At 39.7% G+C, this 15,265-nt stretch overlaps 1 protein-coding gene across 7 annotated transcripts in view; it reads left to right on the top strand.

Moving 5' to 3' along the window:
- The window catches only part of LOC136105709 (6-phosphofructo-2-kinase/fructose-2,6-bisphosphatase 4), a 51,219-nt gene that overhangs the window by 17,270 nt on the left and 18,684 nt on the right, over positions 1 to 15,265 (top strand). For 6 of the 7 annotated variants that reach the window (XR_011740716.1, XM_065845462.2, XM_065845465.2 and 3 more), the window contains exons 2-6: positions 7,221 to 7,337; positions 10,975 to 11,071; positions 13,117 to 13,183; positions 14,158 to 14,232; positions 15,081 to 15,137. Coding sequence is in view for 6 of the 7 variants with exons in the window: in XM_065845461.1 (XP_065701533.1) it covers positions 7,221 to 7,337; positions 10,975 to 11,071; positions 13,117 to 13,183; positions 14,158 to 14,232; positions 15,081 to 15,137 (413 nt within the window). In the remaining variant the exon portion in view is untranslated. Of the gene's footprint in view, positions 1 to 6,429; positions 6,459 to 7,220; positions 7,338 to 10,974; positions 11,072 to 13,116; positions 13,184 to 14,157; positions 14,233 to 15,080; positions 15,138 to 15,265 lie in introns of all 7 variants that reach the window. The other variant, XM_071813104.1, reaches the window with a different exon arrangement.

Below are 15,265 nucleotides of genomic sequence, written 5' to 3'. Positions count from 1 at the left end.
GGATCGCCTGAAACGCCGGGGTAGGCAGGAGATCCCGGAGCTGCTGGGTCTGCACCCAACGGATGGCGACAAAGCTTGGCTGGGATGCTCTTCTAGTTGCTTTTGTTGGTGTGTTTCTTTTTTTTTTTTTTTTTAACGTTCTAGTTCTAAGGAGCGTTTATATTCGGTATATTCTTCCTGAAGAAAGGCCTAAGAACGTCACTGTATTTTTTTTTTTTCTTTTAAGGTCGGTGCTGTATCAGGCCATCTGTTGTATGAGTTAATGGCTTTCCTTATTTTGAGGTGCAGCCAACCGAGGCATCAGCCCCTAAAGACTTTGGCATTTGTAAACCATAGTTTATTAACAAACTTTTCCTCACGATTTGTTTTTTTTCATTTTTTTTTTTCCTCCCCCTTTTTTTTCCCACTTACTTAAATAACTGAGATTCAGTACACGGCAGTTTTGCAGACAAAAGGGGCTTTGTCGTGTGGGATTGTTTTTATTTGTCATGCAAAGAGGCGGACAGAGCTGAGGGCTCTGCTGCTGTGGCAGCCGTCCATGGGCTGCTGCCCTGGGCTCTGCTCTTGCCTTGGTCCGGTCCAACCCTTGATAAACAAAAAAACCCCAAACTTTGTTGGTTTCTGCTAGGTGCTAGGCAAGCAGGCATGTGTTTCTCTGTGAGCTCCAGCATCTGAAAAAATAGTAGGTGTTAAAAGATGAATGCTGAAATAGAAGTGTCAGAAAGAGTGTATAATTGCTTTTGTAAATACGCTGAGGAAAATGCTTCATTTTGGCCTTAATGCAGCATCTCCTTTCCAAATAAAATTAGTTATAGCTTCGAAAAAAACCCCACAAGAACAAAATTGTATATAATCTGGTGAACATACATAGTCTTCTTGGCAGAATTATTTAACCTCTCTTGACTACAACCTTAAAGAAATTATTTTACTTTTTTTTTTTTTCTTTTTGGTAGGATTCTGTAATTTGTAATGCCCAAGACCTCAAGAAAGCATTTTGCCAAAAAAACAACCTAACAACAGATTTGGATTTTTGTTTTTTTAAATCCTTTTGCACACATTTACTCTTGAATTGTGGCATAAGATGTCTGCAGTTATTTGTGACATATAAGAACTACAGGCACCCTCGAGAGGAGCAGAACTTAATCTTCCTTGCTGAAACCATCTCTCTTGTTTCAGCAAACAAAGAGCACGCTGTAACTTTTCCCATGCAAGGGGGTTGTAGAAACCTTTATCCTCTGATTTCCATGTATCGCAGGTTGCCCCTGCTCTGATGAGCCATTCTGTGGCAGCTCAGGCTGGGCTGCCCGGGCTGGATCATTTGGGGCAGTGCTGACTTGACCAGTTCCAGTGCTCTGCTTTTACAGGTAACTGTTGAATGTTACTGCTGAAAAAAATACTCAGACTGGAAGTTGGTTTCTAGTCCTCAAGATTAGTTTTCTGGTGAGAGCAGTGAACCTAGTCGCTCTGATGTTTTCTGAGTATCTAGGCTAAGCAAGATGAGCTCTTTCAGCCTCCTTTGCTTGTATTTTATTTCCTTGTCCATGTTAATGACCTTTATCTTTGCTACGTTTAGTCTTAATTTATCTTTCTAGAAGGTGGGTGAGCAGAATTGTGCATATTTCCAGTCGGGGACTCCGCAGATCCATCTTTAAAGGGACTTATCTCTGTTAGGGATTTTCTAAAAGTTGTAGCAACTGGATGTGGGGAAGAAGAAATCTGGTGAGCTGTGCCAGGATTTGGCTGTCATGGGGCTTTGAAGAGCGAGTTCTTTTAGCCTGTGCCTCTTCAAGGAGTTCTGGGTGTGTGCAGCTTACTGAGCAGACTGAGCTTTTTACAGCTGGTGAGACTGGTAAAATTAAGTTAACTGTTCTAAATGTCCTTTCAAACTAAGACTTACAGGCAGTAGAAATGCACATTTTTATTAATAACTTGCACTTTTGTGAAAGATTTTTGTCTGTGTACAGGTTGTAGCAAAGCTACTCCTGGCATTGGATGTCGCATTGCTTCAAGCTCTGTGAATCAAGCAACCGTGGACATAATAGCAAAGTTGAAATAGTGAAAGTTGTTTTGAAAGCCTAGCAGAGGTTGTTTATAGAGTGAAATAAATAGTGAACTTCCTGCAGTTAAACATGATTTTTCCCCCTACGACAGTTAACAGCCTTGTTTCCCTAAAGCTACTGGAATTTGGTCATTCTAATAATTTTTATTTACTGTTTGTACAGCAATATGAATGTACACCAGATCGAAAAAAAAGAAAAGTATCAAATGAGGATTATCTTTGCTCAAAAGAACTCTACCCTCCGAGCTCACGCTGCTTATGTGTATTTGTACCCCAGCCTCAGGAACTGAAGATGGAGAAGGCGAGGGGGGTGAGGACAACACCTGGCTGTAGCCTGGGCATGAGGATGTGTGACGGGGCTGTCGCTGTCAGCATCAAAGCTGCGGGAAGCAAAGGGTAACCCTGAGAAAGTAGATGGCAGAGCTGCCAGGAGCAGCAGATGTGAATTGTGAATCCCTTGTACCAAGGTGATGTTAGAAACTGGTGATCTGGACAAAAGGAGGAGAGACAAATTGAAAGATAATGACTTATTTAGTTATAGGAACAGTATGGGGAGCTTGTACTGCAGGAGATGCGGAAGGGTCACAGATTGTCACCATTGATCAACAGGAAAAAATGGATTAACGATAGTGAAATTGGATAAGTGATAGGGGAAAGCACGTAGGGCGAACCTTATTTGGCAGGGTGGTTGTGTTGGCTTACGTTATAGCTAAAGATATTTCTGTATGAGCCTGTAAATAGTACAGTGATTTTTGACAACAGGCCTTGAGTTGGAGGGCATAAAAGCAGCAAGAATCCTTTGTAAGCTTCAACTGGCTAACCATAGCAACGTGATAAAGAAAGCATCTGACCTTAAAAAAAAAATCCGACTTAAAAATTCAACACTGATCAGGAATAAGCAAAATCTCATTTTGGGTGAAAGGAAGGGACAGCTAATAATATATTAAATAGTAGATGAACTTGAAAAATACCAGCTCTTGTGTCTGATTTTGTATGATCATGTGAATTTTGAGGGCTGATGAAATGCTGTACAGCTGATCCATGTTGTTCAGTGTCCCACTTTGATTTCACAACCTTCTTCTCCATCTTGCTTTATTTCACAATAGAGTTTAAGATGCAAGAAATGAGCATGCAGTTTCTTCTTTCTGTGACTGTTAGGCTTTAGAAAGGTAGGCAGTCATAATTTTACTCTGAGCTGCAACTTGCTGTGTTGTTTAGTAGTGTATAAGAAGTTTTTAACTAAGGTAATTGCTGAAATTGCAGTGCTTGATTTTAATGTGCTTCATCACGTGGCCATTTTCTTTCACTGATTGGTATTTTGGGCACGTTTTCTTGTGTGTTCCCGCTAAGTGAGGGGATGCAACATTTGTTTTTGATACTGCTGTTTATGAACATGCTATTTTACATGCATATGTTATGAACATCTATTTTAAAGAAAAAAAAAAAAGTCATAGAGCATCTTTAGAAAATGATGACATATGGCCCTGTTAGTTTTGTTTTTCTGTTCTGAATGTGAGTGGTCCTCTAGCCAAGTAAGCATTGGTAGCACTTCAACAGGTCAGGCTATCTGAAATCCTTAGGAGTTACCTGTGTGAAGCAATGTTAAAAAATGAGTTTGTCTGCTCAAGACTAGATTGTGTAGAGAGTTTTCTGGAGGTAAACCAGACAATCCAGCTGAGATACAGCTGTGCTTAGGAGTCTGCCTAGGCTCTGCAACTTGCACCCGTGTAACTACTTTTGTGTTGCAATTTGTTTTTCATATAAAGTGAATGGTGAGGTGCTGTGAAAAGGAGAATTGAGCATCATGTCACTGGGAAAATATTAAACTAAAGAGACTTTTTTTATTCCAGGAGTTAGATATGTGTAACTTGTGGTATGTTTGGGTTTTTTATCAGCCCACTTCCTCATGTCAAAATTGCTCGCATTTCTGCAAAGGAAGCTGGAAGTCTTGAGATACTGACATTTTGAATACTGTCATTGGAATGCATGTTCCTGCCCACTTGGAGTGAGTGTTGGCAACGTTTTATTGAGAAAGTCACATAAAGGGAGATATAATTAAATTGTTTTAAACTTTTGGGTATTTCATACATCCTCAGAATTTTGCATTTTGTTCTGGTCTTGGCTTCTTTACTGAGCTAATGAGCAAAACTAAGCCTTGTTAATTACACAGGATCGTAAAGAAGAAACCAAAAACCTGTGTCTGCTGTTCTGAGTCTTATGTGTGTTGTTGAGAACGCTACACTAAGGTACCGAAGAAATAAAATAGTTTCTTTTTGTGTTTTTATTTTCAGCCCTGTCATTTAGCGGTTGCCATCTGCTATTTTGACGAGGAAAAATGCCTTTGACTTCTACCTGGGAACACCCAGGCGTGCTTGTCACCGAGTGCCACCTGTGTAAGTGGCGTGTGACTGCAGCCATCACTGGCCATCAAACCAGAACACCAAACATGGTTTAGTGCCCCAAACTTTAGCTTGTGAGCTGGCACCCTCCTGTTGCAGCCCGTGGTGCTCTCAGACCAACTCGGCACTGGTGGGTGGTGTTTGCCATCTCACCGTGTACTGGGTGTGACTGGGAGGTTCCCAGGGCTGTGGTGTTGTGCAAAAGCAGGGAGCATTTGAGATCACTGGAATCGGTGGGATTCCTCCTCTGGCGTGCAGGGCATCTGTCTCACTGGTCTCTCCCTTTAAAGAGGAGAAGTGCTCTCGGTCACCTAGTCACAACAGGATTCTAGCTTGTTTGATTTGGTTCAGCAGATAATTGCCCTGGTTTCTGCTGTGTGGTCGCACACTAAATAGTGGTGCGGAGAGCGGAATGCAAGTTAGGTGTGCATGGTAAACTATGTGTGCATAGTAGGGCTCTAGTAAAAGCAGTGATTCTGGTTTTTATACTCTCTTTGAGGAAATTTGCGTAAAAATGCAAGTGATGCTAGACTTGCACACTGGCTGCTTGGCAGTGGGAGGAAACGTCCCTCTGACATGTTGCTGTAGCGCTGCTGATCCGTTTGCTGCTCCGTGAGAAGATCTGTTCCAAACCAATGTCGGCAGTAGGACTGAGCTTAGAGAGGGCACTTCTTGGTGTAGTCTGTGAAGGAATCATTGGAGCAGGCTACAGATTTCTTCACAGTACCTTCCTATCCCTTAGTTTTGCAAAATGAAGTTTTGCTCCAGTATAGATTTATTGTTACATTACCAAAAGACAAATGTTCTGTGAGAAGGCTAAATTTGTGTCGCTCATCCCAGGGAAAACAAACAAATAAACAAAACCAGAACCAAAAAAAACCCACAAATGAGGTATAATGTTAGTTGATAAATTCTATCCAGGATGGGTAGAGAAGCCTCAGTGCAGTTACTCATGGAGCAGGTGGACCTGAGGCAGTGTGCAGAGCCTTTCCGTACAGATCATGCTTTATCTTTTAGAAGTCTTATTTCACTGCTTGCACCGGAAAATTAAAACTCAAGCTATATGTTTCAGGTGAAGAACCTTTCAAACTAGCTTTGAAGAACAACAGCTTCTCTCGATGTTTCTAGGGGCTCAGGGATTTCTCTCATCTCGATCTTGTATTGTCCTTAAAGCTAGAAGCAAAGCTGTTAAGCTTAGTGAGCACTGTACTCTTTGCACTTTGTAGGTTTTGCTTCCCCAGAGCCTTCCTTGCTCCTCTTGGAGTTGGTGTTCACTGGCCTGAACTTGGGAAAAAGAGGAAAAGGGACACAAAAACCTCATTGTTCTTGTTTATAGGCTTCTGCTTAGAGGTGCTTACGCTGAGGGCTGTTACCAGTGTCCCTCTGGAGACATGGACGTGTTTGGATGGATTTGTTTTGTTTGCGTTCACTTCCCTGAAACTTGAATTGCATGGAGCAGTAGACTCTGTCTCATGGGTTTTGAGGTTAGGTGCAGCTTTTGCTTGCTCTAGCGTTAAAAGTTATGTGTTTTTAATGGTTTGGGGGGTTGGTTATTTCTTTTGATTGGTTGTGTTTTGTGTTTTGTGTTTTTTTTCTTTTTTTTTTTTTTTTCCCTTAAGTGTGTTTTGAGAAAGCGCATCTCTCTTTGCTTATCTATTTGTTCTTTTTTGATGGATTTACTGTGTGGAGTAGCTGTGCCAGAATTGTGCAAGCAACTTAGTGGGATGGGACTGCTGTCAGTCCGAGATTTGGTTATCTTGGGCAATCACAGCACTTTGTGCAACAGTTCAGTTATGCTTTACAGTCTAACACTGAGGTTTAGTCTTTTGGAGTGAATTGACGACTCCTCTCTCAAGACACTGAGAAAATTGATGCACATGTGGATCGTATGGAAATCAATTGCCTTTGAAATGAAGCAGGGAGGGAGCTGGTGATATATTTGTGCCACTTTAATATCTTCTTTCTTTCTAGGCAGTTCCTTGTAGCTGTGATAGATTCATGTAAGGTATCCGTAGTTTTGTGCCATTAAAATGTTCAAAAAACTTGTTATTTGAAAGGAATGCCTCAAGGTTTTCAGATTATACATATAACTCCTATAACTTCATACAGTGTTTTTTTAATTAAACACACTGCCTTTGATTTAAGAGTATTTTTGCACATATATCTGTATATCAGATTATTGTAGTTGATTGCATAGAATAGTTGTGCTTTATTCTAGTAACCATAGAAGAACAATCAAAATAAGCTCGGTTTCAAGGGATTTTTGTGTTAATAATTTTTAAAGGAGAAATAGTAAATAGTGATTAACTCTGAGCTTGTTTCGCTCAAAAGCAAGAAAAGTTTGAGCACTGTTAAGATCTAAAAATTATCTGAATACTTTGTACACCTTGCAGTTTCCTTTCAATGCAAGCTCTGAACTGAGGTACATGGGGGGTATAAGATGTCAGTGTCCTTTTTTTTATGTCCTAAAATATGTATGCAAATCCATAGGCTTCTTTGTCTTCTGCCGGCGTACAATTCACATGTCCAGCATTGCACTGCCACTGACGCGCCCTTCCGAAATTCAGCACAGCAATAAGAAGCTTGGTTAGGTCCCCCATAGTCCTAAAGAAACCCCCTGAAGTAGTGAGGCACGGTGCATGAGCTGCTTGAACGGTCACTTCCTCAGAGAGCACACGGATTGTCATTTTCCACCTCAACATAAGCCTTTGCTTTGTGGAAGTGTTCATGGTAAATCCTTGTTTTCTGTTTTTCTGTTTCAGTATGTATGACTAATTGCCCCACTCTGATTGTCATGGTGGGTCTCCCAGCAAGAGGAAAAACCTACATCTCGAAGAAGCTGACACGCTATTTAAATTGGATTGGAGTGCCTACAAAAGGTGATGGATTTACTTTTGTTGAGGTCAGAAGGACAGGGCAGATGTTAGGTGTTTCATAAACCTAATTCTCTGTAATTTTTTTGCCAAAATTGTCTACTTAAAATCCTTCTGCTCTGTTAGCCTATTTTTAAGCAGTAGCATACACAAACTTTCTGTTCCATTTAGATGTTCATTAATCAAATCTGGTGACTGTTCATTTACCTCCTTGCTCTGGCAGGTGCCTAAATCAACTTTTTACTCTTGTCCGTTAACACTTTGGTTCTTCAGCTGTCCTTTTTATTTTTTTCCTCTTTATGTGGGTGAAAGGGAATCTTGTTTACAAGTGGAGGAGCAGTCAGCACTTCTGGGTTAAAGTTCTGACTTCTCCATCTTATTTTGTTTGTGAACTTTGTGCAACCTGTAATTCTCTGCGTAACACTCTGTTTAACTGCATTCGTGGAATGAGTTACAGCTCTTTGTCTGAATATTAAGGGCCCAAGAAACTGAAACAGCTGGTGGTGGTCACTCTTTTAAGGACTTGACTTGTGTGTTTTGAGTAGAAAAGATGGCTCAGATTGGCAGTGCCAAGGACCTGCCTGTCCTACCTCATTTTGGAGCTCCTGGAGTGTCTTGTGGGCCCAGATTGACAAATAAACAAGACCTAAGTCCACTTGAGGTTCTGAGCAGCCATCTCCCCAGCTTCTCTTCGCTCTCTGGAAGAAAAAGAGAGTTTTAGTGTTCTGTGACTCTATGTCTGGTGCAGTAATGGTAGCTTTATAGTTATGACTAATCATTTAAATAACATTCGACATATTAGATCATACTAAAGTGTAGACTTTTGGCTGGTTATTCAGATGTGTTACCTAGTAGCTTTAAGAAATCAAGATGAAGAGTTCTGGCCTATATTTAACCTGCCTTTTAGGGTATAGCTTTTTGAGTTGTTTTCTTAAGCTCTTACAAACTTGTTGAATACGCTTTGTTTAGATGAGATGTTCTGGAGGATACATTAAATTGTTTGAGTATGAAAGTTTATAGGATTTAGATTATCACCTGAGTTTTGACTGTGTTCACACAGGATCACCCCTCTGAGGAGCTGTATCACATACTTAGGGACTTCAGTTTTATCTATTAGGCTGAGATGGAATAACAATCTAAATAGGATAGCTGGTATTCAAGCTGATAGAATGTGTGTGATATAACTTGTGCTGTTGTGTTAGATACACATCTAGCATACCTGTGTGTAGATATGTACATATGTCATTGTGTTGAGTGTTTTACTATGTGAACTTCAAAAAGCAGTAATCCAGTATTGGGCAGCAAACGAGATATTGTCCACATCTGGCTTATGCTTGGTTGAATATATCACAAATATGTTAAAATAGTTATAGGAAAAATTCCATGGGCTGTTGTTAGCAGCACATCAGAAAATACATGTGCTTGTGCTTAATAAAAAATACTTAGAGCATTTGTGCCTAATTTTACAAAAATATACAACCTAGAGTTGCCATATGAACTTCTGTTCTAGGTTGTTGGTTATGGTTTGTCTTTGCTAGAAAGGATGACGTGGGATTTTCCTGGGAAACTACAGACCCTTTCTGTTGTTCGTATCATCAGTGATGATGCAAGTTCAGCACGTTTATTGAAGCCAAAGTCAATCTAAAATCTCTCAAGTAGATGACACATTGCCTAATGTGTCCAGTTGATTTGGACTGAATTTATATATGTTAAGTATCAAGTAGCCCTGACATCTCTTACCCTTTGGCTCTTAATGTCTTAAAATTAGAGTGTGCTTAATGTAGTAAGTGTTCTTATTCTCTAAAACAGATGGTGGAATTTATGAAGTTATTTAAATAGAGGAAAGATAAATGCCATCTTATCACACACATGAAGCAAGCTGGAGAGTTCATGAACAGAAGGTGGATGTAAATAGCCCAGGGTTGATGTTAGTCGGATCATTTCAGCCATCAGTTTCATGTTTTCCTTTGTACCTTCCAAAATTCTCTGTCAACTGGAATGTGAAATGGTTAAAAATACAAAGGACTTTTGTCTGGACTTTTTGAAGGAAATCAGGTCAGTTAGATGCCTGAATAGAATAGTGTTGCAGTGTGGTTTTTAGATACTAAACTTTGGGAAGCATTTTTGAATAGTGCTGGTTGTGTGGTGGTTGTGATGTCAGTTAGCTTTGTGAAAATTTTCCATGGGGTGGATGCTAATAATCAGGGCTAAAGATCGTCCCACTAGATAGTGCTTTTTCCATTGCTGTGCATGACTCTCCTGCAGTAAGTATTCTTTCTTAATGAAGTTCATTATTTTTGATTTTTAAAGGGCTATTTCCTGACAGCACTGGCCATCTGAGCTTCTTGCATCATCTGCCCAGTATGGCCAGTGCTCATTAAACTGGATTGTGCTATAATCTCTGTCACACAGCTGACCACAAAAAAGTTGCATCAGCATTGTTGAATTCAAACAAAACTTGACTTCGGGGGGTACAAACAATATTGATTTCTTTATCCTCTGCCCCCTCCCACCCCTCCCCCCCATTCCCAACGGCAGTCTGTATACAGCAACTGATGATTGATGTCTTTTATCATAGGTCTTTTTTTCTGAATTACAACACAGCAATTGTGCCTATTACTTATTTTCATCTTTCCATAGGTGAAATCTGACAAGTAGTTATACCTTGACAGCTTCTCAAACAGAATACTTCAGTTTGATCTAATGTTAAAAAAAAATGCTTTGCAGCTCAGCAGAGAAAATCTATAGGTCAGGAACAAGTTAAACATTAATTGCACTTCGGAGGCCTACTTCCAGTTGTCAAATGGAGTTAATTAGGGTACAGTGTCATTGTCTGCCACGTGGCAAAACAGAACTGCCTTGCCCTAATCCCATGTCCAATACTGTGACACGTATACGGCCATAGACCTTATAGACCTTTGCTCAGATAAGGAATCATTTTCTTTGACCACTGTTAAGAGATCACAGTAAGATTAGATTCAGTACTGATGCTGTGGGATGGCGTATGGGTAGTGTTGTTTTTGTTGTTTGGTTTTTTTTGTTTGTTTGTTTTTTTCAACGTAAGCATTTTTAAATAAATGGAACAGAAATTGTGAAATAGTATGTACTGATCCTTAAGGTGTATTAGAGCAGAGTTTGGAAAAAATGTTTCCACAACTTGAATTTCAAGTTTCATTTGTCAAAAGCAAGATTGGCTCTTCCTTGCTTAAATAAGAGCTGAAAGTTTTGGGAGGTGCTGCCAGAATATTATTTCACTGCATGTATACACAAAAGCAAAAACTACATTATTAGTAGTCCTTTAGAGACTATTGAAATAGACTTCCAGCCACTCCTGCAGAGGAGAAAGAGAGTTTCTTTTTTCCAAGCAAACCTGCAGACAGAGGCCCAGCCATACGGTCAAGAGACTCCCTTAAAACCACCTATGGTACCTGCAGCCCAAATGTTGTTTTTTTGCCATTTCCATGATGGTTGTTGTCTTTGTATTTAAAAAACAAACAAACCTCCCAAAACACAAGAAGTATGATATGTTGACTTCCTATATGATAAATTATTTTGTCCTTGCAGGTAGTCAAAGCTGTCATACCGTTTGTCCTTTTTACATCAATACTGTTAGTTCCCACTAATACTCATTTCTTTTTGGCAGAGTTTAATGTTGGTCAATATCGTCGAGATTTGGTGAAAAAGTATAAATCTTTTGAATTCTTCCTGCCTGACAACGAAGAAGGCTTGAAAATCAGGAAGTAAGTTTGAAAGTGTTTGGCTGTGTGATGCTAATTGTATTAAAATGGTACCCTTTGTAATTTGCTCTTAGAGACTGCCTTAATTTGCATTTTTGTGTGCTCAAGACCCTTACAAGACAGCAGTATAAAATGACAAGGAGAAGAAATTTGAGAGGAGGTAAAAAATTGGTTTGTTTAGATTCCTTAGAATTTGGGGTATATTTCTCTTAATTGCTTTATTTCAAGCATGAAAAATGCAGAGAAGGTAAATACTTGATTCTTTTTCACCTTTTAGTCGACTGTGAGTGTTGTTACGGCTGCAGATAGTCCAGGATATTTTCCACTCAGAGCAAAGCAGTTTTAAAAACCAGTTATTATTTTTCTTAACTTTTTGTAAGGTATCAGCTAATAGAAGCGACTCTGCTCGTCTTTTTGGTTTGCATACTGGAATTTTTCTCCTGGAGGGCTTTGGATGTATTTCTTGTTACCCATTCAGATGAGTGGGAATAAAACTCTCTTATTTTCTCCCTGAAATTCTGTTTTTGGCCGCCATGCGGGTGTTTCACACACTCAGTCAGTGCCATGTTTTGCTAATGCTGTGCAAGGCAAGGTGAGCACCACTGTGAACATCTGTGCGCAAATGGAGCACTGGAGACTCCCTCTTGCCTGGAAGGAGGTTGTGCTTTCATGTGGAGGGATGAACTTCAGAACAAAGAGAAGGTCAGAGCAAGAGGGAGCTACCTGTCTTTCTTACAGATCAAACAGGAAGGTCTTCTGATTTTCTTGACCATTCATTGTCTTTTTTTGTATGTTCAGGAGAACGCTTAAGGGAATGCAGTATGAGATGAGAAGAAACAAATTTTAGAGGAATGGAAATGCAATTTGTTGGGCTACTTAAAATACAGAATATTTTTTTGTTAATTGCGTCAGTTCAAGAATAAAGAATGTCTGGACTTTCCTACTGTCTGGACTGACTTTTGTGGCTCCTGCTGCTTGTCCTCTCTGTTCCCTTCCCCCTTCAGCAGCAGTTGGGTATTGTTAATGTCAGGGAAGAACAACTTGCTGAAGAACCTCCTAACCCTTTGTGACTGAAGCATAGACATGAGGATATGAGGTGCATTAGCCTTGCAAGCCCTTATCGTTCGCTTGGAGATAGAGCCAAACCTTTAATGCGTGTCTGTGTCACCTGTTAGACTAAATGATGGGGAATATAACATGGAATGCGCTGTGTGAGCTAATGTGCCTATTTAGCAATGAGTAAAGAGGGTTTATATTTATTTAGTGAAGAGTTGACTGATGAATCTCAGTTCCTGACATCCATTAACTTGCTAATGTGGAAATACTGTCAGGAAAGCCTTCATTTTTCTTTTCAGATAAAGCTGTGCATGCAGAACATGGTAAATGTAAGAGAAGAGTTACACATTTTGGTCTGGAAGTCAAAATAGAGGAGTAATGTATAGAGAAGCTGTTGAAATGAACAGGGTTTTATGCCGGTGCTGCAAAAAGGCTCTACTCACTGGAAATAAATGGGGCTCTGTTCTACTAATGAGTAAATCGTGCACAATGTTAATGTGCAATTTTTACACAATAGTTCAAAAGAGAAGTAGTACATTACTGAAAAATAGTTGTCTGTCCACTTCAACTTAGGGCCACAACATAAAAGCCTCAAGTTGATTGATTTTTTTTTTTCCTTCTTTCAGAATCAAATTAAGAAACAAATATCTATGAATAGGTAATCAGCAAAAAGGTTGCAGATGTGATTCGGTGATGTTACTGTAGATCAGTGAAAGTTTATCCTGGTCAGCTGAGCTGATGGGTGTTCTGGGGTGATGTGTGGTTGCATCAGTTGCACAGAGGATCACTGGGCTGGCCTCGCCTGTTTTGAGGCAGGTGGCCATAGCTCTGTTTCCTTTGCAGAGCTCGATTGACCTCTCAGGGTTTTTCCCATCTTTTGTGGGGGGGGAAGCTGATTAAAAAACATGTGTTTTTGAGAGAGATTATCTGACAAGTGCATTAACAAAATTACTTGAACTGGCATGTGAGTTTTGCTCTCTTTCATTTTTAAGACAGTGTGCCTTAGCAGCGCTGAATGATGTCCGGCAGTACCTCAGTGAAGAAAACGGGCACGTGGCTGTAAGTTTCTTGTTGAAGATGTTTACCTACAAAACAGTGTGTGGCTGCTGGATAATACACAGCCTGAGTCATTCCAGTATCTCTTCAGTGAATCAGGTGTTTTTTTCTTTTAGAGTTGTATGTTAGGTCTGCCTGTTGCTGCACTTAAGCTCAGGGTGGTGATGCTGTATTGAGCAACCACCTTTGTGGTTTGAGTGATAACTGAGGAGAGGGTAGCACTAAGAAAAATGCACCCCTTCTCTCCAAATTATATAATGTACTATTAAACACTGTTGATGTTGCGTATTCACATTAGTGATATTTTGTGCATAGCATTGCTTTTCTGGAGACTACTGACATGACTATGGTATTTTCATTAACTGATTGGGGAAAACCATCAACTAAGTTCTGCTGGGGACATGAGGTAAACTTTATGCTTTGGCAAACTTCATATTTGGTAAAACACTGGCGTATACAGAGCTAAATGTAAGTTCTTAGAAAAACAGTTACATATATCTTGCAATTCATGGGCAGGATTTACAAGTCTTGCAAATCATCCTTTTAAAAGTTTTACACTCGCATTTTGAATAGCATATTTATTGCAACATCTTTTTTGTGTAGTATAAATGCACTAAAAAACTGTGCATTAGTATTTAATGCTGATGTGGGCCAGGAATAAGATTCTGTCCTGCGTTATGTGTTAGGTTCAAGTTCTTGTTGCTTCTTTCAAATACAGTATTCTGTTAGTAGTGCTTTCAAAATATTACTCCATTTTAGTATTTAGAAAATTGAGTGTAAAGTAGGAATATCTTTTGTTTTCCTGTTGGGCATGTTGGGGTAGCAGTTTAGAGGGAAGGGGAAGTGTTTTCATTGCTTTCTTTCACATTGAGGGACTTTGAACCCCTTATTTTTGTTGTTACTAACACAGTGCTTCTCATGGCTATGATGCGTTTTAAATTCCTCTCTCTCTCACCTCCTCCTGTAATTATTCCTAGGTCTTTGATGCTACAAACACAACTCGAGAACGTAGAGAAACTATTTACAAATTTGGTGAAGAAAATGGATATAAGGTAAATCAAAGGCAAAGGAGTTCTGAGCTGATGCCTGGACAAATAAGGCAGTGATAGTTTTGCCTGTATCTGAGCTAAGTGCACTAGCATATGCCACATTCTTCCTAGATGTTTAGTCAGTAGTGCATTTTGTGTTCTCAAGCATTATTTGTGATTAAAAGTCACTCAGTCGTCTTTAATGTTTGTACTGTTTGAAGCTAATCTCTTTTATGCCATGGCTTCCATTTCGTCATCCTGGACCTGAGTGTACTGTCAGCAAGAACTATTTGAAATATGGTTCTTAGTGCAGTTTGTATTTTTGCTACAGAAACGCAGAGGGAATTCTATGTTAGTTCTGTACCAACCGAAAACTTTCTGTGGCTTTCTGCCTTCTGTCCAGGATAGTTTTGCATTAGTTGTTCTCCAGTAATCTTTCATTTCCTCTAAACTTGTGTCTCCATAAACCTTTGATACTGCAAAGCACAAACCTCTTTTTAAGTGAGGCTGCTCCATTAGATGAAAGGCTTCTAAATTATCATTTTAGAAGCATTAGTTACTGTTTGTGTGGCTGAACTTGCATCCTCTCCATCCTCAATTTTTATCACTGCAATTTTTTTTTACTTATAAGCGTTGTTGGGGGAAAGAGTACAGAGCATGATGCTTCAGGGAACAGTAAGCCAATGATTTGTGATGAGGCTTTCTGGAGAAACCTGAGTAAATGAAGGGAACTTAACTCGTGGCCCTGTTAAAACAGGGATTGGCATGGAAGTGGGCAACATAGTGCTGGTGTGTGTTTGTTTCCAGAGACTTTATAACGCATCTTCCTTTTTCCCTCTTCCGGTACACGTGGCTTCCCGTTTGGACTGAAGACTTTTTTTGTTGAGTCTATATGCGTCGATCCAGAGGTGATTGCTGCAAACATTGTGGTGAGTACAGAAAAGTTTGCTTTAAATGCTTTTAGTCAAGAGGTTTGAAGTAGCTCAGTATTCCTCCTTACAGGAACTTCCAGAAGAAAAAAACATTAGCTCCCATTAATGGAACACTTTTCACTTCT

The sequence above is a fragment of the Patagioenas fasciata genome, chromosome 10, assembly GCF_037038585.1.
Source record: "Patagioenas fasciata isolate bPatFas1 chromosome 10, bPatFas1.hap1, whole genome shotgun sequence".
Taxonomy (NCBI): Eukaryota; Metazoa; Chordata; class Aves; order Columbiformes; family Columbidae; genus Patagioenas; species Patagioenas fasciata.
The sequence above is the reverse complement of the archived record's forward strand: the minus strand, read 5'-3'. Positions and strand labels throughout refer to the sequence as shown.